Below are 27893 nucleotides of genomic sequence, written 5' to 3' on the forward strand. Positions count from 1 at the left end.
AATGAGATGTTACCTCAACCCTGCAAAAATGGGACTGATTAAAAAAACAGAAAACAACAAATACTGGCAAGGATGTGGAGAGATTGAAACACTTATCCATTGCTGACGGGGTTGTAAAATGGTACAACCACTGAGGAAAATGGAATGGTTCTTCCTCAAAAAGCTAGAAATAGAAATATTTTATGATCCAGCCATCTCACTCCTAGCTTTATACCCTAGAGTCTAATAGCTGTAACACAAGCAGACATATGCACACGTATATTTATTGCAACATTATTCACAATAGCAAAAAGAAACAACCTAAGTGCCTATCAGTGGATGAATGAATAAACACAATGTGGTATATTCATGCAATGGAGGACTACACAACTATATAGAATAATGATGAGTCCATGAAATATCTTATTGATGAATCTGGAGGCCACTTTGCTGAGTGAAATAAGTCAAGCACAAAAAGGCAAATATTATATGATACAACTTTTATAAAAAGACAAACAAGTTATATATACAGAAATCAACATTCTTTGACGGTAACCAGGGATGGGAGAGAGAGGTAGGGGGAGTAACTCTTTAGACAGTAGACACTTGTTATTTTTGGTGATGAGAAAAGCAATACTAAATGTGGGTGAAGTATGCACAACCTTATGAGGACAATAAGAAATACACACGATTAAAGAACCTTACTGGTAAATGCTATAACATATACAATTTGGCCACAACAGCAGTAACAACCAAAAGGAATGTGAATGGTTACATGTTGTTGTTGTTAGGTTCTGGCCAGTCGGTTCTGACTCACAGTGACTCTATGTACAATAGAAAGAAATGTTTCTGGGTCCTGTACCATACTCGAAATTGTTGCTATGCTTGAGCCCATTTTCACAACCATTATGTCAATCCATCTTGTTGAGGGTCTTCCACTTTTTCAATGACCATGTACTTTATGAAGCATGATACCCTTCTCCAGGGACTACTTCCTCCTGATAATATGTCCAAAGTATGCTTCTAAGGAGCATTCTGGCTGTACTTCATCCAAGACAGACTTTTTTGTTCTTCTGGCAGTCCATGGTATATTCAATATTCTTTGCCAACATCAATGGTTACATAGGTAGATATATATGCATATGTGTATATATGTGTGCATATATAGTGGTATTTGTAGGCACAGATATACACGTGATTGTGCTGTACATATATTCATATATATAAAACAAATCATGTAGGGAACACAATCATGATTATCTCCAAGAAAAAATAATAGTTCACAGGTTTGAAATCTTGGACCATAGTCTCATGGAACAACTTGGTCAATTGGCACAACATAGTCTATAAAGTTTATGTTCTACATCCTAGTATGGAAAGTAGTGTCTGGAGTCTTAAAAGCTTGTGAGTGGACCACTAAGATACAACTCTTGGTCTCTACTCATCTGGAGCTAAAGAGAAAGAAGGAACCCAAAGTCTCAGACAAGAAACTACAGGACTAATAGCCCACATGAACTAAAGCCTCATTTATCCTGAAACAAGAAGAGTTAGATGGTACCCGGCTACCACAACGGGCAGTCCTGACCAATGACACAAAAGAAGTCCTGGATAGAATGGGAGAAAACTGTAGAATACAATTAATTCTTATAAAATAATTTATGCTTATATATATATATATATAAATAAATAATAATAATTTAAAGAAGAAGAATTGAGATTACCTGGAGGAACCCCAGAGAAAATTGCCCTGAGATACCTGTTAAACTATGAACTGAAAACTACCCCTGAAGGTCACCTTTCAGCTAAATAATAGATTGGTTCATGAAATAAATAAACAGTGTCACCCATGAGTGCTGTGCTGTTTAAAAAAAAAAAAAAAATCTACCTGAGATGAAAGGTCAACATTTACCCTAAAGCATAGATACACGGTTGTAGAGGGAGGAAGGGACGGAAGCTGGGTTGTTGGAAAGGGAACTATAAAAATGGGAATATGGAGATTGTGGACACATGTGCAAAATGTCACCAATGTCACTGAACAACATGTATTCAAAACCAAACCAAACCCGTTGCCGTCCGGTTGATGCTGACCCATAGCAACCCAACTCATAGCAACTCATAGCAACTCAAAGGACACAGTAGAACTGCCCCACAGGATTTCCAAGGAGTGCCTGGTGTATTCAAACTGCCAACCTTTGGGTTAGTAACCGGGCTCTTAACCACTGCACCACCAGGGCTCCAAATACTATGAATAATAAAAAAAAATTGTTAAATAGGAACTTAATTTGCTGTATAATCTTACACCAAAAACTCAATAAAATATTAGGAAAATTTTAGTTTAAGTAAATGGTTTCTGTGTCAGTAGAATGAAGAATGAGGAGAGGTGGTGAAAATGTAAAGCTGAGAATGGTGGTGTATCACCACACTGACCACATCTTCCTGGGGAGCTTTATTAAAGCAGGGCCCTCAGCAGGAGAATTCACCTGACAACAGCCCTATCCAGACAGGCAGGATGGAGACCATGGGCTCTGGATAAGAAGGAAATTGTGTCTGACTTCCTCCACTGTCCCCAGCTACTTGCTGGGTTATCTGACCTTTTTGAGAGGTGCTAGGGAAGCAAGACCCCATGTCCTGTGCTGTAATATTCCATGCAAGCATGAAAGTGGCATGGGGGATACACACTCAGAACCTGTGACTTTTAGGCATGGCTGTGTGCCAGTGGCCAGGGCAGACAGCTCAGCTTTCTCAGGCAAGTAGCTGGTTGATACCAGGAGGCAGAACCACACGGGTCAAACAAGAGACGGTCATGTACAATTGTGATCTTGGCAGAGAAAGTGGGTGAGGATCTAAGAGACAATAGAGCCTGGAACTGGAGGGGAAGCCTGATAACATGTTTGTGTTCTGCTTAAGGAATTCTTCCTACCCCTAGGTAATGAAGATGTTCTCCCATGTTACTTTCTAGAACAGTTATAAATGTATGTTTTATATTCAGATCTACTTGGAAATGGTTTGTGTCTGTTGAGAAGTTTGGGTTATTTTACAAATCCCATGTAGTTGTAAAATTGATACCACCTCCTCTCTTGCAAATCGATTAAAGAAACAGTTGCCACAGAGTCAAAGCCTGGCACCTCCATATGTGTCAGAGTAAACTGTGCTTCATAGGGTTTTTAGCGGCTGATTTTTTTTTGAAGTATATTGCTAGGCCTTTCTTCCAAGGTGCCTATGTGTAGACTCAAACCTCCAACCTTTTGGTTAGCAGCCAAGTGTGTAACAACTTGTTCCATCAATACACCAATAAAACAAAAAATTACTAATTTACTTAAGATAGAGTAAGTATACCTGTGGAGCCTTGGTGCTGCAGTTAGAATCCACCAGTCACTCTTTGGAAACCCTATCGGGCAGTTCTACTCTGTCCTATAGGGTCCTATGAGTTGGAATCAACTCAATGGCAACGGGAAGTTAGGTAGTAGGCATATTCATAAAGGATGACTCCAGAATTTATATTATTAAGCCAAAGGGGGATTTTTAAATTTTGGCAATAGCAAAATTGTCCACACTAAAGGTTATATAAATTTGCATGCAACAACAATGTGTGAGAGTGTGTTTCTCCCACTCCTCAGCAACACAATCATTGTGTTTTAAAGCACTTTGAGGCATCTGCTATGAGTTGGAATCGACTCGACGGCACTGTGTTTGGGTCTCTTGGGTTTTGGCTTTCTAGATGAATATTGATTTTTTAGTGTAGTTTTATCTGCATAAGTGAGAATTAACATCTTTTCATGCATTTCAGAGCCATTTGTATTTCCATTTATGTTCAATTTAATTCCATCTTAGGTTTTATTTTTTTCTCTATATATTTTTGGAAATCTTAATATTTCAAGGATCCCTATGTTGGTGTAATATAGTTCAATATTCTTGTAAGTTTTACCCATCTTTTGCCTTCTTTTATAATTATCACTGCCATTTAGAGATGCTTAGAAATATTCAAATTTATCAATAATTTTTTAGAAATTATGATTTTTGTGCCATATTTTAAAGATTTTTTGTGGTCTAAAATTATTTTTAATTTTTTTTCCTGATTTCTTCAAAAAGTTTCCTTTTTTATTTAATGTCTTTATTTTTGGCAGGAATATACACAACCAAACATACCTCCATTCAGAATTTCTGCATGAACAGGTTAAAAACATTAGTTATGGACTTCACATTGTGTCACCATTCTCACTCTACCATGCTGTTCCATCACCTCAGTGTCCCTACCCCTTTAAGTTTCCAACTGTGCTTTAGATTAAGTGTTGTCTGCTTCAACTCATAGAGATTATTCTTTACAAGTATGCTATACTGAATGCAGACATTCTTTATTAATTGATTTAAACTATTATTTATTTTGGAGCCCTGGTGGCACAGTGGTTAAGAGCTCAGCTTCTAACCAAAAGGTCGGCAGTTTGAATTCACCAGCAGCTCCTTGGAAACCCTATGGGGCCATTCTACTCTGTCCTATAGGGTCACTGTGAGTCTGTGTTAACGTGGGATAGTATTGCCTCAAGGATTAAAGATTATTTCAAGGCAGTAGATTTGGAGGTTTCCCAGGCTCAATTGATTCAGTAAGTCCAGTTTCCATATAACTTTGTACTCCTGTTCCACATTTTTTCCCCTTCTGATCAGAATCCATCAGTTGGGTCCTGGGTCAAAATGTTCAGTAACAGTAGCCAAGAACTATCCATTTCTTCTGTTCTCACGGTAAAGGAGGTAGTAGTTTATGGACTTAGTTAGACGTGCAGTCCATTTGTTTCTCTAGTTCCTGGGTCATCTTCCTCTGTTGTTTCCAGGTGAACAGAGATCAACTGTATCTTGGGTGGCCGCTCACAGGCTTTTAAGAGCCCAGGCACTACTCACAAACTAGGAGGTAGAACAAAAACTCTTAAAAATAATGTTAGGCCAACTGACTGGATAGACACATGAAGCCATGACCCCAAATCTTCGAACCAAGAAGGGTAATCATATGAAATATTTAGTTCTGTCTAAGTAGTATGGAAACCCTGGTGGTGCAGTGGTTAAGAGCTACAGCTGCTAACCAAAAGATTGACAGCTCAAATCCACCTCGTGTTCCTTGGAAACCCTATGGGGCAGTTCTACTCTGTGCTATAGGGTTGCTATGAGTCAGAATCAACTTGAGGGCAATGGATTCTAAATAGTATTGACAGGTACAAAAAAAAAAAAAAAAACATTGCCGTCGAGTGGATTCCGACTCATAGTGACCCTATAGGACGGAGTAGAACTGCCCCAAAGAGTTTCCAAGGAGTGCCTGCTGGATTTGAACTGCTGACTTTTAGATTAGCAGCCATAGCACTTAACCACTACGCCACCACTGTTTCCTCTACAGGTATAGCTGTTTGTTTTTTGCTGCTATTGTGATTTAAAATAAAACAATTTGCCATTTTGCATCCCTGGTGCACAGCTAATGATGACAGCTACATTAGCCTGATTGTGTGACCATTGCCTTTAATTGATGCCAAATTTTCCTATTGCCATAGACAAAAATTTACTACTTTCCAGTGAATTTTTTCCCCTTTCCCTCCCTCTCCCCACCTCCCCTCCTGGTAACTACCAGTAACCATTGATCTGTATATAATTACTTATTCTCGTCATTTCATATAAGTGAGACCATACAATGAATGTCCTAAGTAATTGTGTTATTTCACTCAGTGCAATGTCTTCGAGGTTCATCCATGTTTTTCTTTAAGTCTGAGTCATATTCCACTGTATGTGTGTAACACATTTTGTTTACCCATTCATCTGTTGAAGGGCACTTGGGTTGTTTACAGCTTTTTCCTATTGTGAATAATGCTGTAGGTTGAATTGACTCTGCTGCGAAGGGTTTGGTTTTAGGTTGAAAAGGTTTGTGTTTCTATGAATTTAAATTTAATATCCATTTGGACTTTACTTTGGCATATATCTTAAAGTTGGCCTTCGAATTATTTTTTTCCCCCTATGGCTTAATCAGCTGTCCCAGCATAGCATATTGAATAAGCCCTTATTCCTACTAAAAAAAAAAAAAATACAAATTAATAATTTTATCATATATTATCATCCGAATTTAATAGTCTCTTTCATGACTCTCTGTCATATTAAATTGATTTCTCTCTGTATTTATGCACCAACATCATGGAATTTTCATTCATATATCTTTAGAGTACATTTTAAAATATTAACTCTCTAATTCAGTAGTAAAAACAGCTTTGGAAACGCTGGTGGCTTAGTGGTTAAGTGCTATGGCTGCTAACCAAGAGGTCAGCAGTTCGAACCCTCCAGGTGCCTCTTGGAAACTCTATGGACCAGTTCTACTCTGCCCTATAGGGTCACTATGAGTCAGAATTGACTTTGTGGCAGTGGGTTTTTTTTTTTTTTTTAGTAATTCAGTAGTAGTCCTTTTTTGTTTTGTTTTTGTAGAATTTTCCTGACTCTTCTTGCACATTAATTATGAATATAATGAAGTTTAAAAATAGCTTAACTATTTGAAGTTGTATATTGGCTACTGGGTTTTATTAGAATCATATTAAATTTTAAAATTGTTTATCATTTAAAATGTTATTTTCTCATACCTACTATATTGTTGCTGTTATTGTTGTTAGTTGCCATCAGGTCAGTTCCAACTCATGGCAATACCATGTGCCACAGAGTAGAATTGCTCCAATGGGTTTCTTGGCTGTAATTTTAATGGAAGCAGATGAATGTGTCTTTTCTTCCATGGTACTGCTGGGTGAGTTCAAATCACCAACCTCAAGTTTAGCAAAGATCGGAAAAAACCAAACCCGTTGCCTTCGAGTCTATCCCAACTCATAGCAACCCTATAGGACAGAGTAGAACTGCTCCATATGGTTTCCAAGGATTGGTTGGTGGATTTGAACTGTAGACCTTTCGGTTAGCAGCTGAGCTCTTAACCACTGTGCTACCAGGGCTCAAGTTGGACACAAATCATTTGTGCCACCTAGGAAGATTATACTTACTATAATAATACATAATTTTTGAAAGAAAAAAACTTATTCTTCTTTAAGCAGCACACCAAGCCTCTCTTCTGATGACCTTCTCCCAGCCCCTTTATTTTGCAGTGTGTTTTCCTCTAACTTTACTTAGTTATTTATAGACATATATGTCTTGGCTCTGATTATTCCTCTTCCAGCTCAGTTCTTAGGTAACTGCTAGCAGTTTATTCTTATACTCTCCCCTTCTCAACAAGCTAGCATGGAATATAGCTATTTTTTTTTAAACATCAGGTTTTCATATCCTCATACTCATTGGTATAAATGGCTAATATGCCCATTTATGAATTAATCAGTTGTACAATGCACAGTGACTAAATGTATTGATTGATTTTATCCAGCTTCTATTATTTGCCAGATACTAACATTGGTTGTATCCTTTCACCATACTTATTCAATTTGTATGCTGAGAAAATAATATGAGAAGTTGGACAATATGAAGAAGAACTCTCGGCATCAGGATTAGAAGACTAACTATGAAGCTGTGATATGCAGATGACATAACGTTGCTTGCTAAAAGTGAAGAGGACTTAAAGTACTTAATGATAAAGAGCAAAAACTACAGCCTTCAGTATGGGTTACACCTCAACATAAAGAAAACAAAACTATTCATAACTGGATCAATAAGCAACATCAAGAGAAAAGAGAAAAGACTGAAGTTACCGAGGATTTCATTTTACTTGGATCCACAAGTAGATCCATAGAAGCAGCAGTCAAGAAATCAAATGACACGTTGCATTGGGCAAATCTTCTCCACAAGACCTCTTTAAATTTTTAAAAAGCAAAGATGTCACCTTGAGGAATGAGGTGCTCCTGACCCAAGCCATGGTATTTTCAATTTCCTCATATGTCTGGAAAGCTGAACAATGAACAAGGAAGACCTAAGGAGAATTGATGCATTTGATTACCTTGTTGTCGAATATTTGATATACCATAGACTGCCAGAAGAAAGAAAAAAATCTGTCTTGGGAGAAATATAGCCACAGAATGCTCCTTAGAAGCCAGGATGGTGAGACTTTGTCTCACTTACTTTGGACATATTATCAGAAAGGGCCAATCCCTGGAGAAGGTCCTCATGCTTGGTAAAGCAGAGGGTCAGTGAAAAAGAAGATGACCCTCAAGGAGATGAATTGACACAGTGTCTGCAACAAATGGGCTTAAATACACCAAAGATTGTGAGGATGGTGCACAACCTGACAACATTTGGTTCTGTTGTATGTAGGGTTGCTTTTACTTGGAACAGACTTGACAACTCCTAACAACAACAAAGTGCTGGTGACATAGATGGGAACGAAATAGACAAAAATCTCTACTTTGCTGGTGGTTATGGTTTTATGGGGAAAATAAACAGTAAATTAGATACACAAATAAAGTGTGTCATCATCAGCACCAGGATGATAAATGTGCTATGCAGAAAAATAATGTAGCTGAGGAGAATAACATATTAAGAGAGCAGATAGAGTTGTAGTTTTAAACTGTCAATCTAAGAAAAGCCTTGCTGAAGCAAAATGACAACTGAGTAAAAATCTAAACAAATTCAGTAAGTGGGTATGGTGCAATGTGCTTCTCTTATTTGGACTTTCTTGCCCTGGGGTTGTAATTCTCCCAGAATGATTGGTCAGGCCACCATCTTGCAAGAGACTAGTTGGTTTACTATTTGGATAAGGAACTTGCAAGGATTGGTCAGTTCATTATTCACACAGGGGGCTTTCAAAGGATTGGTCAGTTTACTATCCACATATGTTAATTGTGGAGCCTTGGTGGTTCACTGGTTAAAGACTTCGCTGCTAACCAAAAGGTTGGCAGGTCAAAGCCACCAGCTGCTCCTTGGAAACCCTATGGGAAAATTTAATTCTGTCTTATAAGGTTCCTATGAGTCAAAATCAACTTCTCTGTGGTTTTGTTTGTTTGCTTTTTTTGGTAAGCCAATTGCAAAGGATTTGTCAGTGTATGGTCCACACTGTAGTTGACCTTTACTGGGATTGGCTGGGGGACACCTCCTCCCCATTCTGGCAGTTGAGCTTTACCAGAATTGTCTGAGGAGTCCCATCCGGTAGTTGACATTTAGCCAGATTGATTAGGAAGCCCCACTTGTAACTGACAATGAGTACATGAGCTACCTTATAAAAACCCTGAAACCTGAGGGTAGTGTTATCCTGATAGAGAGAAAAGCAGCCCGACAGTCATGCTGAGAGAGACCTTTTACAGTGGGGAGTTTGTTTGAAGCTGTACTAGTTGTCAAAGGGAAAGAACTCTCTGCTTTGGGACCTTCGCAGACCTCACCAGTGTACCTTCGCCCTGAGTTGTATCATGAATTTCCTGATTTTTATCCTGAGCTGAATTCTGAATTTTATCATTTTACTTCTGCATAATTAGTGTAAGTTACCATGTAACCATGAATACAGTCTACAAGTTCTTGTATGTTCTTTGTGACTGTTGAAGCAACTTATTGAACCCAGAAATAGAACGTGAAATAATGGAGAAGTGGGAAGGTGGAGGTATATATTTCTCCCATATCATAAGAACCAGCCTTATGCTGAGTCTGGTTCACAACATTATGCTTACAGTGGATTAGGACCACAGAAGCATTAATCCCACAGGGAGCCCGAACTCTGCTAACTTTGACAGAGATGATATTAGGAATAATAATGTCAAATGGTGCATCTTTTGATTGAATTAAAAAAAAAGTGCCCCAACAGAGAACCCCTGAGGGAGCAGAACAGTGGGAGGCAGACCCCAAATCCTCATAAAAAGGCCAAACTTAATGGTCCGACTGAAACTAGAAGAATCCCGGTGGTCATGGTCCCCAAACCTTCTGTTGGCCCAGGACAGGAACCATTCCCGAAGACAGCTCATCAGACTTGGAAGGGACTGGACAATGGGTTGGAGAGAGATGCTGATGAAGAGTGAGCTACTTGTATCAGGTGGACACTTGAGACTGTGTTGGCAGCTCCTGTCTGGAGGGGAGATGGGAGGGTAGCGAGGGTTAGAAACTGGCAAAATGGTCACAAAAAGAGAGACTAGAAGGAGGGAGCAGGCTGACTCATTAGAGGGAAAGTAAAGTGGAATATGTAGTAAGGTATATATAAGCTTATATGTGACAGACTGACTTGATTTGTAAACTTTCACTAAAAGCACAGTAAAAATTATTTAAAAAAAAAAAAAAGTGCCCTTCTTCACAGAAACCAGAGACTGCCTCAGACTGAGACTGGAAGGACTATATGGTACCCAGCTACCACTGATGGCTGCCGTGAAAGAGAATACAACAGTGAATCCCCGATGGAGCAGGATAACAGTGGAATGCAGATCTGAAATTCTCGTAAAAAGACTAGACTTAATGGCCTGAATGAGACTGGAGGGACTCTGTATGTCATGGTCGCCAGATCTGTTAGCCCCAGACTAGAACCATTCCCAAAGCCAACTCTTCAGTCAGGGATTGGACTGGATGTAGGACAGAAAATGATACTGGTGAAGAGTGAGCTTCTTGGCTCAAGTAGACACAAGAGACTATGTGGGCAGCTCCTGTCTGGAGGGGAGATGAAGCCAGAGGTAGACAGGAGCTGGTTGAATGGACAGGGAGAATACAGGGTAGAGAGGAGTGTGCTCTCTTATTAAGGGGAGAGCAGTTAGGAGAACACAGCAAGGTACATATAAGTTTTTGTATGAGAGACTGACTTGATTTGTAAACTTTTACTTAACATACAATAAAAAAAAAAGGTGCCCTTCTTATTCACAGAATAATGTTCAATTTGGCTCAGAATCTATTACAAAAGTTTTGACATATAATTTAAAATATCTTGGGACTCTTAATACTCTGGGAAAAAGGGCAGAATATAGCTTTTAAAGACTACCTGTCCCTCCAGGATGATTCATCCATGACAATACATTTTCTGTCCTGAGCTGTGATGTTTCAGTTAGAAGAAGTTAGAAAGCTCAGCATCATTGGACTCTTCATCAAGAGTCTTAATAAGCTACCTGATAAAAGCCCATCTCTTTTTAAAATTGAAAATTGCAAGAGTAATGATAGAAAATTGTAGCATCTGGTCTCATGAGAGAAATAGCCTTTTATGATTTATCTTCCAAGAGATTAGAAATCTAAATAAATTTCGTTTCAGGAACCTCTTAGAGTTTAATATATTTATAAAATATAAATCAAAAATTAAAAAAGAAGGGTATTTTGGGAGGGTCAGAGTGTAATTCTTTTGAAGTAGTGGCTGTGATAGCAGCTTCTGCTGAGCAGCTCTGTCAGGTGTTTGTACAGAGCTCAGGAGGATGAAGACATCCAAACTTTAAAAAGCATTTCCTTCCAAGGCTTCTGCCACCTTTAGAATAAAACCCAAATCCCTTGCCATGAGCTGGCCCTGCTACTGTCCTGCTTGAAGCGTTCTACCACTCTCCAGCTCACTGCTTTCTGGTGCCCATTGTTCCTCAATCATCAGAGTGCTCTGGGGTTCTTTCCCCGGGTTGTAACATACAGCTCCCACATCAAGTCAGAGGGGCCCTCCTAGAGATCCTATGTATTATATTCATGCGCTATTTTCCTAGTTGACATCATCACTACCTAACATGACTATGCAATGTGCACTATAAATGATTAGATCCCTGGATGGCGCTAACAGTTGCACTTCTCTACTAACCTAAAGTTTGGCTATTTGAATCCACATAGCAGTACCCAGAAGAAAGGCTTGGCAATCTGCTTCTGTAAAGATAACAGCCAAGTAACCTCCATGGAGCAGTTCTACTCTTTAACAAGTAGGGTCGCCATAAGTCAGAACTGGCTCCATGGCAACAGGTTTGTATTTTTGTAGTTGTTTTGGTTTACATTCTTGTGACTCACATAAGGATTTTGACTCACAAGGTCAGAGGCTGTGTCTGCTTGTCCATCACATTACCCATGATAATGAGAAGAGTGAATAGCACACAAGTAGGCTCAATAAATACCTTAAATTAATAAAGAGTAAATGGAGGTGAACACATTTCCGAGCAACCGTCCAATTCCACGTGTCTGGTGAGAACTCTGGAGACTATATTTTAGCCTGAGTTTAGACTGTCAGAATTTTTTTGTCTCACAAAAACTAGTCAATTATCTTGCTTTCTCCAGGATTATACTAAGCCATTTACCCCTTACTAAATGAGGAATCACGTCATTGGTAATTGTAAGAGACTGAATGTCCAAAATCTGATCCTAAAGACTATATTCAAAGCAGGAATAGTCACCTATTATTTTCTTAATTCTAGAGGAAAATGTGATTTGAGCAGAGCAAATAAATGAGATGCACCTTAGACTGAGAATCCAGTACTCAATTCCTTTGACATTTAAAGATGTGAAGGGGGACTCTGGGCAATAATTCCTTGACTTTGTGTAGAGAATTGATCTGGCTATACTTTGCCTTGGTTCTGTCAGGAAACATGTCCACAGCTTCTATGAACTAGTATCGCATGTTAATAAGCACAGATGAGTTTCCAAATAACACACTTAAGGAAACTGATGTCCCCAGTATTTGCAAGTCATGGCAATGGGTTATTCTGTGGGGATGTTGTTGTTATTAGCTCCCACCAAGCAGATCCTGACTCAAGGCAGCTCATGTACAATAGGATCAGACCACTATGATCCATGGGGTTTTCATTAGCTGATATTTTGGAAGTAGGTTGCCAGACCTTTCTTCCTAGTCTGTCCTAGTCTGAAGTTCCACTGAAACCTGTTCAGCATCACAGCAACATGCAATCCTTCACTGACACAAGGGTGGTAGCTGTGACTGAGGCACATTGGCTGAGAAAAGAATCTGAGTCTCTGGAAAGGCAGGTGAGAATTCTCCCGCTCTGTGGCAGAAACCCAGACTAAAAGGGTAATGGCACAGTAAAGAGGATGTTAGGAGCCAGGGCTTCAGATGCTAAGAAATCTGGCTTCTAAGCCTAGTGCTGCTCTTCCCAGCACTCTGACCCAAGGTAAGTTTTACTACAAAGTGGAGCAAGTATCAGAACCATAGTTTTGTAGGGAGCTTTGAGTTTATTACAGGGAATGCATTTACACTTAGTAAACATTAGGTGACATTATCATCCTAATTATTACTATCTGCCACTTTGAAAGGAGACACAGAGAAAAATAAATAAGTGTCGGTTTAACTACATTATCTTAAAAAATACAGAAGTGGAGGTTTGTGGAAGAAGAGGTTAGCTGTGGATGTGAGGAGATGGGAAGTAAATTTTTAGTTACTTCTTTAAAAAAAGCCATGACTGAGATTGGTGGACACAAGAAAATGTGAAGTAGACTGTTTCATGAGTGGGAAATGGTTTTAGCGAAGTTTCAGGTGTGTGGGGACATGGAGTGCTACAGGGACAGACTAGCGGATCCGTGTACCCATAGCACCAGGGATGTGGATTGAGTGGTAGCAAAGTAAAGGTAGACATAATGTAGATTTTAGAAACATTTGAATATGAATTTAATTTTGAATACGAATATAATTTTGGAACTTTTTGTGAATCTAGTCAGGAATAATTGTCTTAACAAGGTCAAATGACAAGATCACATCTATATTGTAAGAAAATAACTTGGATGTCAATATATTTTAAGTTAAAATGACCTCCAGTCACCAAAAATAGGAAGATATTAAAAGGGTAATGGAAAGACATTGAGAAAGTGAGCTTCAACAATGAACAGAGAGCTGGGGAGGGATGGACACTTCTAGGTCCTCTTTTTTTTTTTTTTTTCTTCCCCTGTAATCATTAAGACCTCTTCATAAACAACTTCATTGACAAGTTTCAAGTAACTTAAGTTTATTAGTAAAATAACAATATTAAAGCTTTTGTTAAGCAAAACATTGTGATTTATTAGCATCGAATGTCAACCTGTGCAAAGTCCCTATTTTGATTTTGCTTCACACTGTACCCACCCAGTGGCTCTAGGCAAAGAACGTACATGAGTACAAATAACTTATTTAAAGTCATTTAAATATTTAATTGTGTTCATTTGAATGTAGAATAAATTGTCTCTAATTCTCATGCCCCTATCCAGGTCATTTAACCTCAATATATTTATTGAAATCAGAAAAATTCTATGTTAAAAAATCACTTGCCATTGAGTCTACTCTGGCCTATGCTGACCCCATGTGAGTCAGAGTAGAAATGTAATCCATAGTTTTCAGTGTCTGATCTTTCAGAGGTAGATCTCCAGGCCATTCTTCAGAGGTGCCTCTGGGTAGACTTGAATTGCCAACCTATTGGTTAGCAGCCAAGCTCATTAATAGTTTGCATCACTGAGAAACTTCAAATCAAACAAGATCTCTCCAAACAGCTTTGTAAAAGGAGACTAGGACAGAATGGACTCCAAATGTCAGTTATAATCAAGATATACATGCTAAAAAGGAGTAAAACAAATGAACTCTTATAAACACTATATCAGTATGCTTATGTTGGTTACTTTACAGCCCATCACCCATATTTTATACACCGCATATGTATTTTTATATATCACAGATATATTCATTCCAAAACATTTTACTGGATGCTGTAAAATTGTATTGTCCAATTCTGTTGCCACTGACCACACGTGGCTATTGGCACTTGAAACGAGTATAGCCTAGATTGCAATGTACTTTAAGTGAAGACTTAGATTGCGAAGACTTAAAATGAAAGCAATGTAAAAATGTCACAATAATTTTATATTGATTACATGTACAAATGATAATATTTCAATAAAATAGTAAAACGCTATCATGTTAATAGTAACACATGCGGGAAACATACTGTACTTAATGTAATATAAAACAAACAAACCTATTGCTATGGAGTCAATTCCGACTCAGAGCGACCCTATAGGACAGAGTAGAACTGCCCCATAGGGTTTCCAAGGAATGCCTAGTGGATTTGAACCACCAGCCTTTTGTTTAGTTGCCATATCTCTTAAGTACTACGCCACCAGAGTTTCCTATATAATGCAGTGTATACATATATATTACATGCATAATATATGTATGGAATATATTGTAATAATATACAATTAACATCAATGTAGATAAAACTAATATTAGTTAAATATTACTAATGTTTTGGTTACATAAGTATATTATTTTAATTAATTTCATTTTCATTTAAATTTTTAATGTGCCTACTAGAAAATTTAAAATTACGCATGTGTCTACTATTATATTTCTATTGAACAGCACTAGAATGTTCTTAACAACATGAAGAAGAAAAAAAAAAAAGGAATAAGGAGAGCCATGACTATTTTTTCTTGGAAGAAAATACTCCAAACAGTCTTTTCATGGCCCCCAGGACTTCCTTATTTCTCAGGCTGTAAATAATAGGATTGAGCATGGGAGTGAGGATGGTGTAAAAAACTGCCAAAATCTTATCTTGTGCTGGTGAGTGGACATTCCTGGGCCGAAGATAGGTGTAAACAAATGGTACATAGTAAAAGGTAACTACAGTTAAATGTGCTGAACAGGTGGTGAAGGCCTTTTTCCTTCCTTCTTTGGAGCGCATATGGTAGACAGCCAGAAGGACTCTGCCGTAGGAAGCAGTGATGCCAAGGAAAGGAAGGAGGAGAAAGAGGCTTGTGCTCACAAAAACCATGTACTCATAGTCCCAGGTGTCCATACATGCGAGAGACACCATGGCTGGGATATCACAAAAGAAATGATCAATGGCCCTGGACCGGCAGTAAGGAATATGAAGGATATAGGTTGTGTGTGCCGAAGAGTTGATGGACCCCAAGATCCAAGATCCTATAATCATCTGGACACACATCCTTCTACTCATACGGTTGGGATAATGGAGGGGGTGACAGATGGCCACATAACGGTCATAGGCCATGGAGGCTAAGAGTAAGCCTTCAGAACCGGCCATTGTCACGAAGAAGAAGTTTTGAAAGCCACATCCTAGGAAAGAGATGCCTTTGTGGCCAGAGAGGAAGTTGTGTATCATCTTGGGGACTATAGTAGAAATGTACATCATGTCCATGAGGGAGAGCTGGCTGAGGAGGAAGTACATGGGTGTGTGGAGTCGGGAATCCATGCAAATGAGGTAAATCATGGTTGAGTTTCCCACTGAGGCCAGAAAGAATACAAGGAGGATAAGGAACAAGAGCAGCATGCCAGTTTGATTTGGGGGAAGAAGTCCCAACAAAAGGAAATCATTTGAAGTTTGATTCCGTTTCTCCATGAAAACTTATTGCTTTAATTTCCTTGAAAGAAAAACGAAAAACAAACAATAAAAGAAGCTAGACAAAACAAGAGCATAAAGATGAATTTTGAATTTGTTAATGTTTGTTTAGAATCAATTTTTGTTTTTCCAACTCTTCAGCTTTTGTTGAATTCAGTATCAGAACTCAATGTTCCAACCTCTTCCCCATGTATTATTATATGGTAAGCAAGTGAACAAGTCATAGAGAAATGTGGTTTTTAAGTATAAAATTTAATGTACCATATACAACAAAGATAAACAACTCAAGTATTCCCCTCCTTGGAATGACCCTTGGACAGTCCCATGCTGTGGAGTCAATTTTGACTGTCTCACGGTGACTTCATGTGTGTCAGAACAGAACTGTTTTCCACAGGGTTTTTAGAGGTTGATTTTTCTGAAGTAGAACTCCAGGACTTTTTTCTGAGACACCTCTGTGTGGATTCTAACTGCCAACCTTTTGTTAGCAGCCAAGTGCTTAACGGTTGGCCAATATAGATCCTGCATTGCCCTAGCATCTGTCAACTGCACAGGGCATATTTACAATAATAACTGACATATGACTCAGCAACTGGTACACTTAAATTCTATATCCTCTACATTGTTACTTTCTGGCCTTCTCTCCCTGACACTAATCCAGCCAGACAATCTCTTATTGCTCTCTTATGTTCTCTATCACTTTTGTGCCTTTTTAAAAAATGTACCCACCATTTGAAATCACTGTCCTTGAACTGTAAATGTACTGCACACCTACAGATGTTAGATACCGTTAGGTCGATTTTCAATTCATAGCGGCCCCGTATAACAGAGAAAAAGAGGCCCATAGGGTTTTCTAGACTAATTTTTACAGGAGCAGATCACCAGGTCTTTCTCCTGTGGAGCCACTAGTTGACTAGTAGTCAAGCACTTAACAACTGACCCATGAGGGCTCTCTCATGCCCTACTAAATTCACACTATATATAAAATATTATTTGAATATTATCCCATCCCTACTGATGTTTTTGCTTTCTGAAGCCCTGCAGAGCTTGAAATTAAATGCATAGATTTTTCTACACAGCTTTCATTTCTTTATGTAGATAAAGTACATGTGATAAAGTCACAGATTCTATAATATACATTTTTTTTCCACTGTCTCCATCAATAAATAGTATGATAAGGGAAACATAATAAGGGGTAGGAAGTTGATAACTAGCATAAATTGGAAGCTCTTAGATACATAGCAATTTGTTCACTTTACCTCCTTTGTTATAAGCCACCCCCAAGTTCTGTAAATTTAGGCATAAATATCCACTTTTTTTGAACAAAGAAAGTAGTATTCATAGATACGACAACTTTCTCAAATAGAATTAATGGTGGAATCCAAATTCGCATCTGTTCTTGCTTCAAATTTCTACTTTTTTCAAATTCCAAGATTACTTAAACCCAAAACCAAACTTGTTGCCATCAAGTCAATTCCCACTCACAGTGACCCTATAGAACAGAGTAGAATTGTCCCATATGGTTTCCAAGGAGCACCTAGTAGATTCGAACAGCTAACCTTTTTGTTAACAGCTGTAGCTGTTAACCATTAGGCTGCCAGGGTTTCCAAAGATTACTTACTGTTTGGTAAATAGCTTTGTGCATAGTGCCTAATTTATCTCAATTTAAATTGCATAATAATTGACCTTTTGCAAGAGATTGGGGTTTATTCCCTATTTGCAGCTAGGTCGAAGCATATTGAGTTGAAAAAAATAATTAAAAATTTTGCTGAGGAGTCTGTTCTGACTCACAAGGATCCCACATGTGTCAGAGCAGAACTGTACTCCATAGAGATTTCCATGAATGATTTTTGGAAGTAGATCACCAGGCCTTTCTTTGACACACCTCTGGGTGGACTTGACCCTCTAACCTTTGGATTAATGGTCTAGCTCCTTAACTGTTTTCACCACCCAGGGACCCACATGGAGACTGAACAAGGCATTCATTTTCTCTTTCTGTAGTTTGGTTTTCATATAGTAGATGACAGCAGAGTCAGACAGTTGTAAAGCTGTTCAACTAAGAAAGCAGATATGAGATGTATACTCTGTCTTCTACATTGATTTAGAGATTACATATGATTGCAATTATCTTAGTACCTCATTATGTAATGTAATGAAATTGAATCAAATATTAATCATGTAGAATAATGAAATCAAAAAGAGATGAAAGTAAAGGAATTTTCCTTTCTGATGAATTTTTCTATTTTTTATTCCCAAAACTTTCACTGTGAATATGGTAACTCAATTTTTTATACGTTCTCTTTTTTTTATTTATGTCACCTCGATTTCTGTAATTTTTTTTTTCCTGAACTCAGTCTCCTAAACAAACATAAATTTTTACTATGACACTTCTTGTATTTTTACTGTAGATGCACTTCCCACCTTAACCCAGTCTAGGTGTGGGATTTTCTGCCTTCCCTTATACACTTCTGTCTGATGGGAGAACCTTGATACGGCATTCACTCTTTCCTCGGTATCAGTTCGAGGAGTAATCTTGGATTAATTTACTGATTTTTAAACAGGAAAGATCAACAATGTATGGTTTGTAATAATTCTTCACATTCAGTAACTTAAAATCAAATGCTATTTCATGTAACTTTGATAAGTATGACTAAAATTGTGAGTTCATGGTAGAAAAATGGATACATTTCCCAGTTATCTCCTTGACAAATACTAACGGTGAAAAAAAAAAAACGGAACATCAGGAAACATGATAGATGCATAATGTCATTGGATGAGGATGCTAGTTGGGATGGTAGCATTCAGATGGAGTCATGAGCTGTTCAACTTTGTAGAAAAAAAATCTGATGATCTAACACAGAGAGATCGTCATCATCAACAACGTGATGCATTCGTTAATTCAAAAATTTTGGCCAGGAACAGAATTGAGAACCCAGATATAAATCCATTCACATATGAGGAGCTGATATTTGACAAAGGCCCAGTGTCAGTTAACTGGGGAAAAGATAGTCTTTTTAACAAATGGTGCTGGCATAACTAGATATCCATCTGCAAAAAAATGAAACAGGGCCCATACCTCACACCATGCACAAAAACTAACTCCAAGTGGATCAAAGACATAAACTTAAAGTCCAAAACGATAAAGATCATGGGAGAAAAAATAGTGACAATGTTAGGAGCGCTAATACAAGGCATAAACAGACTACAAAACATTTTTAAAAATGATAAAGAGAAAGGTCCTGGGAGCTCCTAAAAATCAAACACCTATGCTCACCTAAAGACTTCACCAAAAGAGTAAAAAGACCACCTACAGACTGGGAAAAAATTTTCAGCTACGACATCTCCGACCAGTGCCTGATCTCTAAAATCTACATGATTCTGCTAAAACTCAACGACAAACAGACAAACAACCCAATAAAAAATTGGGCAAATGATACAAACAGGCACTTCACTATAGAGGAGACATTCAGGCAGCTAAGAGATACCTGAGGAAACGGTCTCGATCATTAGCCATTAGAGAAATGCAAATTAAAACTACAATGAGATTCCATCTCACTCCAACAAGGCTGGCATTAATCCAAAAAAACACAAAATAATAAATGTTGGAGGGGATGTGGAGAGATTGGAACACATACACTGCTGGTGGAAATGTAAAATGGTACAACCACTTTGGAAATCGATTTGGCATTTCCTTAAAAAGCTAGAAATAGAACTACCATGCGACCCAGCAATCCCACTCCTTGGAATAAATCCTAGAGAAATAAGAGCCTTTACACAAACAGATATTTACACACCATGTTTATTGCAGCACTGTTTTTCAATAGCAAAAAGACGGAAGCAACCAAGGTGTCCATCAATGGATGAATGGATAAATAAATTATGGTATATTCACACAATGGAATACTACGCATCGATAAGAACAATGATGAATCTATGAAACATTTCATAACTTGAAGGAACCTGGAAGGCATCATGCTGAGTGAAATTACTCAGCTGCAAAAGGACAAATATTGTATAAGACCACTATTATAAGATCTTGAGAAATAGTTTAAACTGAGAAGAACACATTCCTTTGAGGTTACAAGAAGGGGGGAGGGTAGGAGAGGGTTATTTACTGATTAGATAGTAGATAAGAAATACTTCAGGTGAAAGGAAGGACAATACTCAATACATGGAAGGTCAGCACAACTGGACTAAACCAAAGGCAAAGAAGTTTCCTGAATAAACTGAATCTTTCAAAGGTCAGCAAAGCAGGGGCAGGGGTTTGGGAACTATGGCTTCAGAGGACATCTAAGTCAACTGGCAAAATAAAATCTATTAAGAAAACATTCTGCATCCCACTTTGAAGTGTGGCGTCTGGGGTCTTAAACGCTAGCAAGCAGCCATCTAAGATGCATCAATGAGTCTCAACCCACCTGTATCAAAGGAGAATGAAGAACACCAAGCTCACAAGGTAATTATGAGCCCAAGAGACAGAACGGGCTACATGAACTAAGAATACATCATCCTGAGACCAGAAGAACTAGATGGTGCCCAGCCACAACTGATGACTGCCCTGACAGGGAACACAACAGAGAACCCCTGAGGGAGCAGGAGAACAGTGGGATGCAGGCCCAAATTCTCATAAAAAGACCAAACTTAATGGCAGGACTGAGACTAGAAGCACCCTGGTGGTCATGGTCCCCAAACCTTCTGTTGGCCCAGGACAGGAACCATTCCCAAAGCCAACTCATGAGACATGGATTGGACTGGACAATGGATTGGAGAGACATGCTGATGAGGAGTGAGCTACTTGCATCAGGTGGACACTTGAGACTATGTTGGCATCTCCTGTCTGGAGGGGAGATGGGAGGGTAGAGGGGGTTAGAAACTGGCAAAATGGTCATGAAAGGAGAGACTGGAAGGAGGGAGTAGGCTGACTCATTAGGGGGAGAGTAAATGGGAGTATGTAGTAAGGTGTATATAAGTTTATATGGGAGAGACTGACTTGAATTGTAGAATTCCACTCAAAGCGCAATTAAAATTATTAAAAAAAGAAAAATGTTGGCCAATTTTCTATTTTACTACAGTGCTGTTGGTACTGAGATGCACTGGTGATTAAAACATACAAGCCCCTATAATCATGTAGTTAAAATTTAATAGGTCAATCACTAAACGAAAAGCAAAGAAGTTTCCTGAATATACTGAATACTTCAAAGGCCAGAGTAGCAGGGGCAGGGGTCTGGGGACCATGGTTTCAAGGGACATCTAAGTCAACTGGCATAATAAAATCTATTAAGAAAACATTCTGCATCTCACTTTGAAGAGTGGTGTCTGGGGTCTTAAACGCTAGCAAGCAGCCATCTAATATGCATCAATTGGTCTCAATACTCCTGGATCAAAGGAGAATGAAGAACACCAAGGACAGAAGGCGATTACGAGCCCAAGAGACAGAAAGGGCCACATGAACCAGAGACTACATCATCCTGAGACCAGAAGAACTAGATGGTGCCTGGCTACAGCCGATGACCGCCCTGACAGGGAACACAACAGAGAATGCCTGAGGGAGCAGGAGAGCAGTGGGATGCAGACCCCAAATTCTCATAAGACCAGAACTTAATGGTCTGACTGAGACTAGAAGGACTCTGGTGGTCACGGCCCGCAGACCTTCTGTTGCCCCAGGACAGGAATCATTCCCGAAGCCAACTCTTCAGACATGGGTTGGACTGGACAATGGGTTGGAGATGGATGCTGGTAAGTAGTGAGCTTCTTGGATCAGGTGGACACTAGAGACTATGTTGGCATCTCCTGCCTGGAGCGGAGATGAGAGGGTGGAGGGGGTTAGAAGCTGGCGAAATGGAGACAAAAAGAGAGAGCGGATGGAAATTGCGGGCTGTCTTATTAGGGGAAGAGTAATTGTGAGTGTGTAGCAAGGTGTATATGGGTTTTTGTGTGAAACTGACTTGATTTGTAAACTATCACTTAAAGGACAATAAAAATTATATATATATAAAAAGAAGGAATGGTGTACGACATGTGGGCATTTATGTGGGAAATGTCAGCTATGATGAGGATTTATATTTGGTTCTGGGTAAGATGAGATGCCAGTAAAGTGTGGAATGATCTCATGTGTGTTTTAGAGATTACACAGGATACTCTTGGGTGAGCAGAGAATTTAAAGCAAATACACATGTAGGAGACTGGATTGGAAGGAATTGAAGCAGCCCCAGGAAGAGAGGGGAGCAGTGGCCTATCTAGGTGCTGACAACACGGTTATCCACAGGGGCCAGATTCCACAGGCATTTAATCCTAATGCTTCTTTTTTGTGAGAATTAAGTAAAAAATGCAAGACTCTTCACACAGGCATGGGTTTCTCCCCCAGAAGCCCAACAGTCATTACGATAACCTTACTATAACCTTAAAATCAATTACCCTTGAGTCAGCTCTGACTCATGGGGACCCAATGTGTGTCAGAGCAGACCTGTGCTCCATAGGGTTTCTAATGTTTGATGTTTTTGAAATTTGATCGCCAGACCTTTCTTCTGAAGCACTCTTTGAAGTGCAGTTCTACTGTGACACACGTGGAGTCACTATGAGTTGGAGCCAACTCAAGGGTGACTGGTTTACTGGTTTATTACAATGATGAACAAGGGTGTTGATACAGAAATGTCATTGAAATTACTGCATATTTAATTGAATTTGCATACCTGGTTTTCTCACTTGACTTTTGAGGGTCGGATCACCAGCTTGTCCCTGTCCTTCTGGGACTGTTCGGGGTTTAAAAATGAAAGCCCAGAAACTCAAGACCCCCACAGTCAGTTCTGGACAAATCAGGACTGTTGGCCGACCTATTTGGAGGTAGGTTCCTGTCTGATGTATCATTCTATCTCATCTGTCTTGCGTATCTCTTCTGCTGACTCATATAGTAGGCTGTCAACATTTTGTTTGCCTACTGAAATAAACCAAATGTTTGCCTTCAAAAAAAAAAAAAAAAGAAAAAACCCTTTCCATTGAGTCGCTTCTGACTCATAGCAACCCTTTAGGACAGAGTAGAACTGCCTCATAGAGTTTCCAAGGAGTGCCTGGTGGATTCAAACTACAGACCTTTTGGTTAGCAGCCATAGCTCTTAACCACTTAATCAGTGACAGTTCACATTGATAAAAGGTTGTTAGTTCAATTCAAAAATCAGGCTTTAACATACCTTGCTAAGAAATTACAGAAGAACTTCTCAGGGTACTTTCTTTTTCTGTTGTTTAATTCGGGCTTAAATGAAGAACAAAGGTGTTCAGTCAATTTGGTGGTTTCCAATAGCAAGCATGGGGCACATGTCATGTACCATGGGCCAATAATTATGAGGGATACACACGTATAGCACAGATAGCACTCAGAACAACAGAGATTATTTGATAATAATTAAAATGACTATTTTATTTTCTGTATTGAAAATATGTGTGTTGTCAGACAATGGAAGATAATGTTATTATCAGGATCCTGTAAATCTAGGGCTGAAACCTTACGGACATTAAACGTGTGAGTTAACTTAAAGCTCTGGGTCTATTTCCATTGATGCCATCAGCTTTCATTACCTGAAGCATGGCCTCCTTTGTTATACTATAACTTCTAAAATATTGTTCCTGTGGCTACAAGGTGGGACTAAATTATCTCTTTTGATCATCAGAAGAGGCATATTGCTGAAGTCTATAGAGTTAAGAAAAAAAAAGAGAACCAATTTAGTGGGCATAAAATATGTAAGTGTACCAATTACAGCCTTCTGAATTTATTTTGAAAAATGTACAGATAATACACACTTTTAAAAAGTCTTACTGACAATTAGGCCAAGACCAATGAGCAAATTGGTTGTTTTGTCTCAGCTAATTCAACCCTAACTACTTCATAGGAAGTTGGGATTAGTGAAGATGGAATTAAGTGAGCTCTGTGTGCATGCTGAGCACAGTGTTCAGCACATAGTAGGTCCTCAGTAACTGCCAATTTCCTTTGTCCATTCCATTTGTTTAACCATCAAGGGGCTTCAGGACCAGAAAAGTTAACTATCTTAACTAAAGTCACACCACTCCAAACTAGTACATTGTAGACTTTTCATAGATTCAGATTACCTCTTTTCTACCCTTTATAGTCATTTTTGGCTTTTCCAGTATGACGTAGAACTGATCTGTTTTCTGTGAAGATAAGGCATTTCCTCTGGATTGGAAAACCACACGTCCAAAATATCTCTCTGAGATTAGAGTTATCCAAAATCAATTAACTTCAGTAATATCATGATGATTCGCCTTGTCCTAAGTGCTTGAGTTTGTATTTTGGGAGGAAGCAGTTTTACAAGGCAAAACTTCCTGTTAAGAGTCCATTGAGTTATTTTAAAAACTTTAAGCACAAACTCTCCTCACACAGACTCTCAGACTATGCTGAGAGATCGTGTCACAATCAGTATATCCTGCATTAAGCAGAAACCTGTTTCTGAGTTGGGAATCTCTTCTTTATCTGCTAAAATTTACAAGGAAGAAATTCCATAGACACATTGTAGCTTTCATTCCTGATTGCTCCTATCACTGGTCATTCTCTATAACATAAAACCCGTGACCACTTGTGACGGTTCTGTTCTTGGGACTTTTTGGAATTACAAAATAACTTCATCCTCTTTTGTGCAATATTCCTCCACGGGCACATATATGGATTACAGGCAGTCTCCGGTTTACAAAGCAGTTCAGTTCCTATGTCCGTCTTTAAGTCGGATTTGTACATCAGTCAGAACATTTGGTAGGGATCATATCTAACATCAGTTAGTCAAATGTTTGTCTTAATAGGTAATAAATAATCTACCTTTCTATGCATAAAAACATTAAAGAAACACTTCCAAATCCACTAAAAATTATTTAACATAATAATGATAATGTTTTGGTGAGCATTGCAAAGGAGTGCCCATTTGCTATTATGAACCATTGTATATACTTCAAGTTTTTAACATAAGAGGATTCAGAGGGGTTGATTCATAACTACGGGTCGTACATACCTGAGAAGTTCATATCCTGGGGCCTCCTTATAGTTTCAAGATCTTGCTTTCTTTTTATCTCGTTCCAGCGAAGTAGAATAAGTCATTTCACACCTAATCTAACCAAATTCTCATAGATTCAACTGTTGAAAGCCAGAAGGATGAGTTGCTATATTTTACATAGAGAGCCTTGCACCCTCAAGCCTTAGATATTCCTTTTTTCTCCTTTAATTGATCCCCAGCGTCTAAGTCCATCGGGGCCAAAACCCTGGCTATTTCACTTGACTCTGCTTATTGGAGATCAAGTGAGATGTGCACTTAGAACAAAGCAACCAACCGGGAGAATTCTGTTTCATTTGACTAGTACCCACAGTTAGACAAAAGAGGATGGGCTTCATTACTCCAGAACATTATTTGAGAGCTATAAGGGATATTAGATTATATTATTAAAATATCTTACTTTGTGTATACGAGAACTAAGGATTACAGAGGCCAGATCCAACACTGATTGGAAAGGCGATTCAGGGAAATTACTTAACATTCTAGCTTGTTTCCGTATCTGTAAATCTGGATTAATGTATACTGTGAGAATTAAATGAGATTGCGTACGTTAAATGTTTAGATAGTGTCTGAGGCAGTGAAAGGGCTCAGTGGATTTTAGGATTTTAGGATCTCTTACCATCCTGCTGATTTGCAAAACCAGAGAAGTGTTCTTTTAAAACTATTTTTTTTATTCTCGATTTCAGACTCTTGAATTTGCATTTATTTAAAATGTAGTCACTTATCCCAGGAATGGATGGTAGAATATTTTTTAAGAAGGTTATATTCAATAAATATTAGTGCTTCGTGTGTGTGCGTGTGTGCATGTATGTGTGTGAGTGTGTGTGTGTACGGTATTTGTGGTTCAGTGGTAGAATTCTCACCTTCCATGTGGGAGACACTGTTCAATTCCCAGTCAATGCATGTCACCAATACACCTCACGAGCAGCCGCTACCCATATGTCAGTGGCAGCTTGTGTGTTGCTGCGATGGTGAAAAGGTATCAGCAGAGTCTTCCAGACTAAGACGGACTAGAAGAAAGGTCTTGGCCATCCACTTTTGAAAATCAGCCAGTATAAACCCTACGGGTCACACCTGCTCCATCCACAACTGATGATAGGGCTGGCACACGACTGAACAGTATTTTCTTCTGTTGTGCTTGGGGTTGCCATGAGTTGGGGGCTGACTGGATGAGAGCTGACAATACAAAACAAATATATATATATACACACACTCACATATATGAAATACAAAACTAAACAGATCTGTTCCATTGCTTTCAATTTGGGGAAGGAATAACTGATAATCGCATATAGATTCTTTCACTGGTAATATTAGTCTTTTATTAGTGAAAATAAGCCAATGGTCAAAGGCAAGGGAGTGAATCTTTAAACCCAAGAACTCCAAACACTACAGAAAAGGCCTGAGAAGTTTAAATGTATTTATATTAAGAATTTGTTAGTCTTTGCAAAGAGAGTGAAATATAAGGCATAAACTGAAAGAAGAATGTACCTGTGTCCAGAGTACCCAAAGAATATTTACAAATACTCACAAATACTAATAGAAAAAAAGCTGGTAAATGACATGAATAAATATTTTCAGAGAAAAGGAAATATAAATTGCTACTGAACAAGTGAAACGATGTTCAACTTTATGAGAAGTGAAGGAAATACAAATTGTATCTAAAATATGGAAACCCTGGTACCATTCCAAAGTCAACAGATCAGAAAAACTCAAACATCTGTCAATACCAAGCATTGGTTAGAATGCAGAATAACTGGAACATTTAGGCACTTAACTTAGCTATTTAATTTTAGAAGCATGAATGCAAAAATCACCGATTTCCAACCCAAGAGATCTAGAGGGAAATAGCGACACTTGCTATCTGAATAGAATAGTTCTCTGTGTAGGATGTTTACCAACAATGACCACTAAAGCCTCCCCTATTCCTGGTCACTGTAAAAACCAAGCATCCTTCACACACTTCGAAGGACCCTCAAAGGGGTATTGTCATTGTTACTGCTTTCGAGTTGGTTCTGACTCATGGCGAGCCAATGTACGATCAAAAGACACAGTGCTATTGTCATGATTCTTTCCAGAGCAGACCTTTGTGAGCCATAGAGTCCTCACTGAATGATCCTCAGGAGTAGGTTTCCAGGAGTTTCTTCTTAGTCCCTCTTAGGCTGGAAGCTCTGCTGAAACCTGTTCCACATCGTAGCCACATGCAAGCCCCCACTGACAGATGGGGGTGTCTGCGCTTTAGGTACATTGAATGGAAAGTAAGCCCAGGTTTCCCACAAGGAATGCAAGAATTCTACCAATGAACCAACGATGCCTTCCAAATGGGTAGACTAGTACCTATGTAAGTATTATTTCATGAATCAGCGGTCCTTTCATTATTTAATTGGTTTGTTCTTTGTATTTTGACTTTTTACTTGTTGTATCTTGGAGCATCTTATTTTGGAGAGCTCCTCTAGCTTGCCTGCAGTTTGCAAAGAGATCTTAAAACAGTATTTGTTAAGTCCCTCATTGTGCTTTCCTCCCTTTAAGAACAGTGTTTGAGTTATGAGACTTACTGTAATCCTCCAGATAACTTCGGATAAAGATGAGACCCAAGCTGTCTTCACATATTCTTCCCTCCTGACAATAGTCACCTTGTTCATAAAGCCACCTTCTTTGTTCCATCTGACCCCATTCCTAG

At 38.7% G+C, this 27893-nt stretch overlaps 1 protein-coding gene across 1 annotated transcript; it reads right to left on the bottom strand.

Moving 5' to 3' along the window:
* Positions 1 to 15163: 15163 nt before the first annotated feature.
* Positions 15164 to 17208, bottom strand: LOC100676109 (olfactory receptor 2L13-like). Its single transcript, XM_003423054.3, has one exon. It carries the CDS (start codon positions 16170 to 16172, stop codon positions 15234 to 15236), a length of 939 nt encoding a protein of 312 aa, XP_003423102.2. The 5' UTR covers positions 16173 to 17208; the 3' UTR covers positions 15164 to 15233.
* Positions 17209 to 27893: the final 10685 nt, after the last annotated feature.

This window comes from Loxodonta africana, chromosome 2 (assembly GCF_030014295.1).
Source record: "Loxodonta africana isolate mLoxAfr1 chromosome 2, mLoxAfr1.hap2, whole genome shotgun sequence".
Lineage (NCBI taxonomy): Eukaryota > Metazoa > Chordata > Mammalia > Proboscidea > Elephantidae > Loxodonta > Loxodonta africana.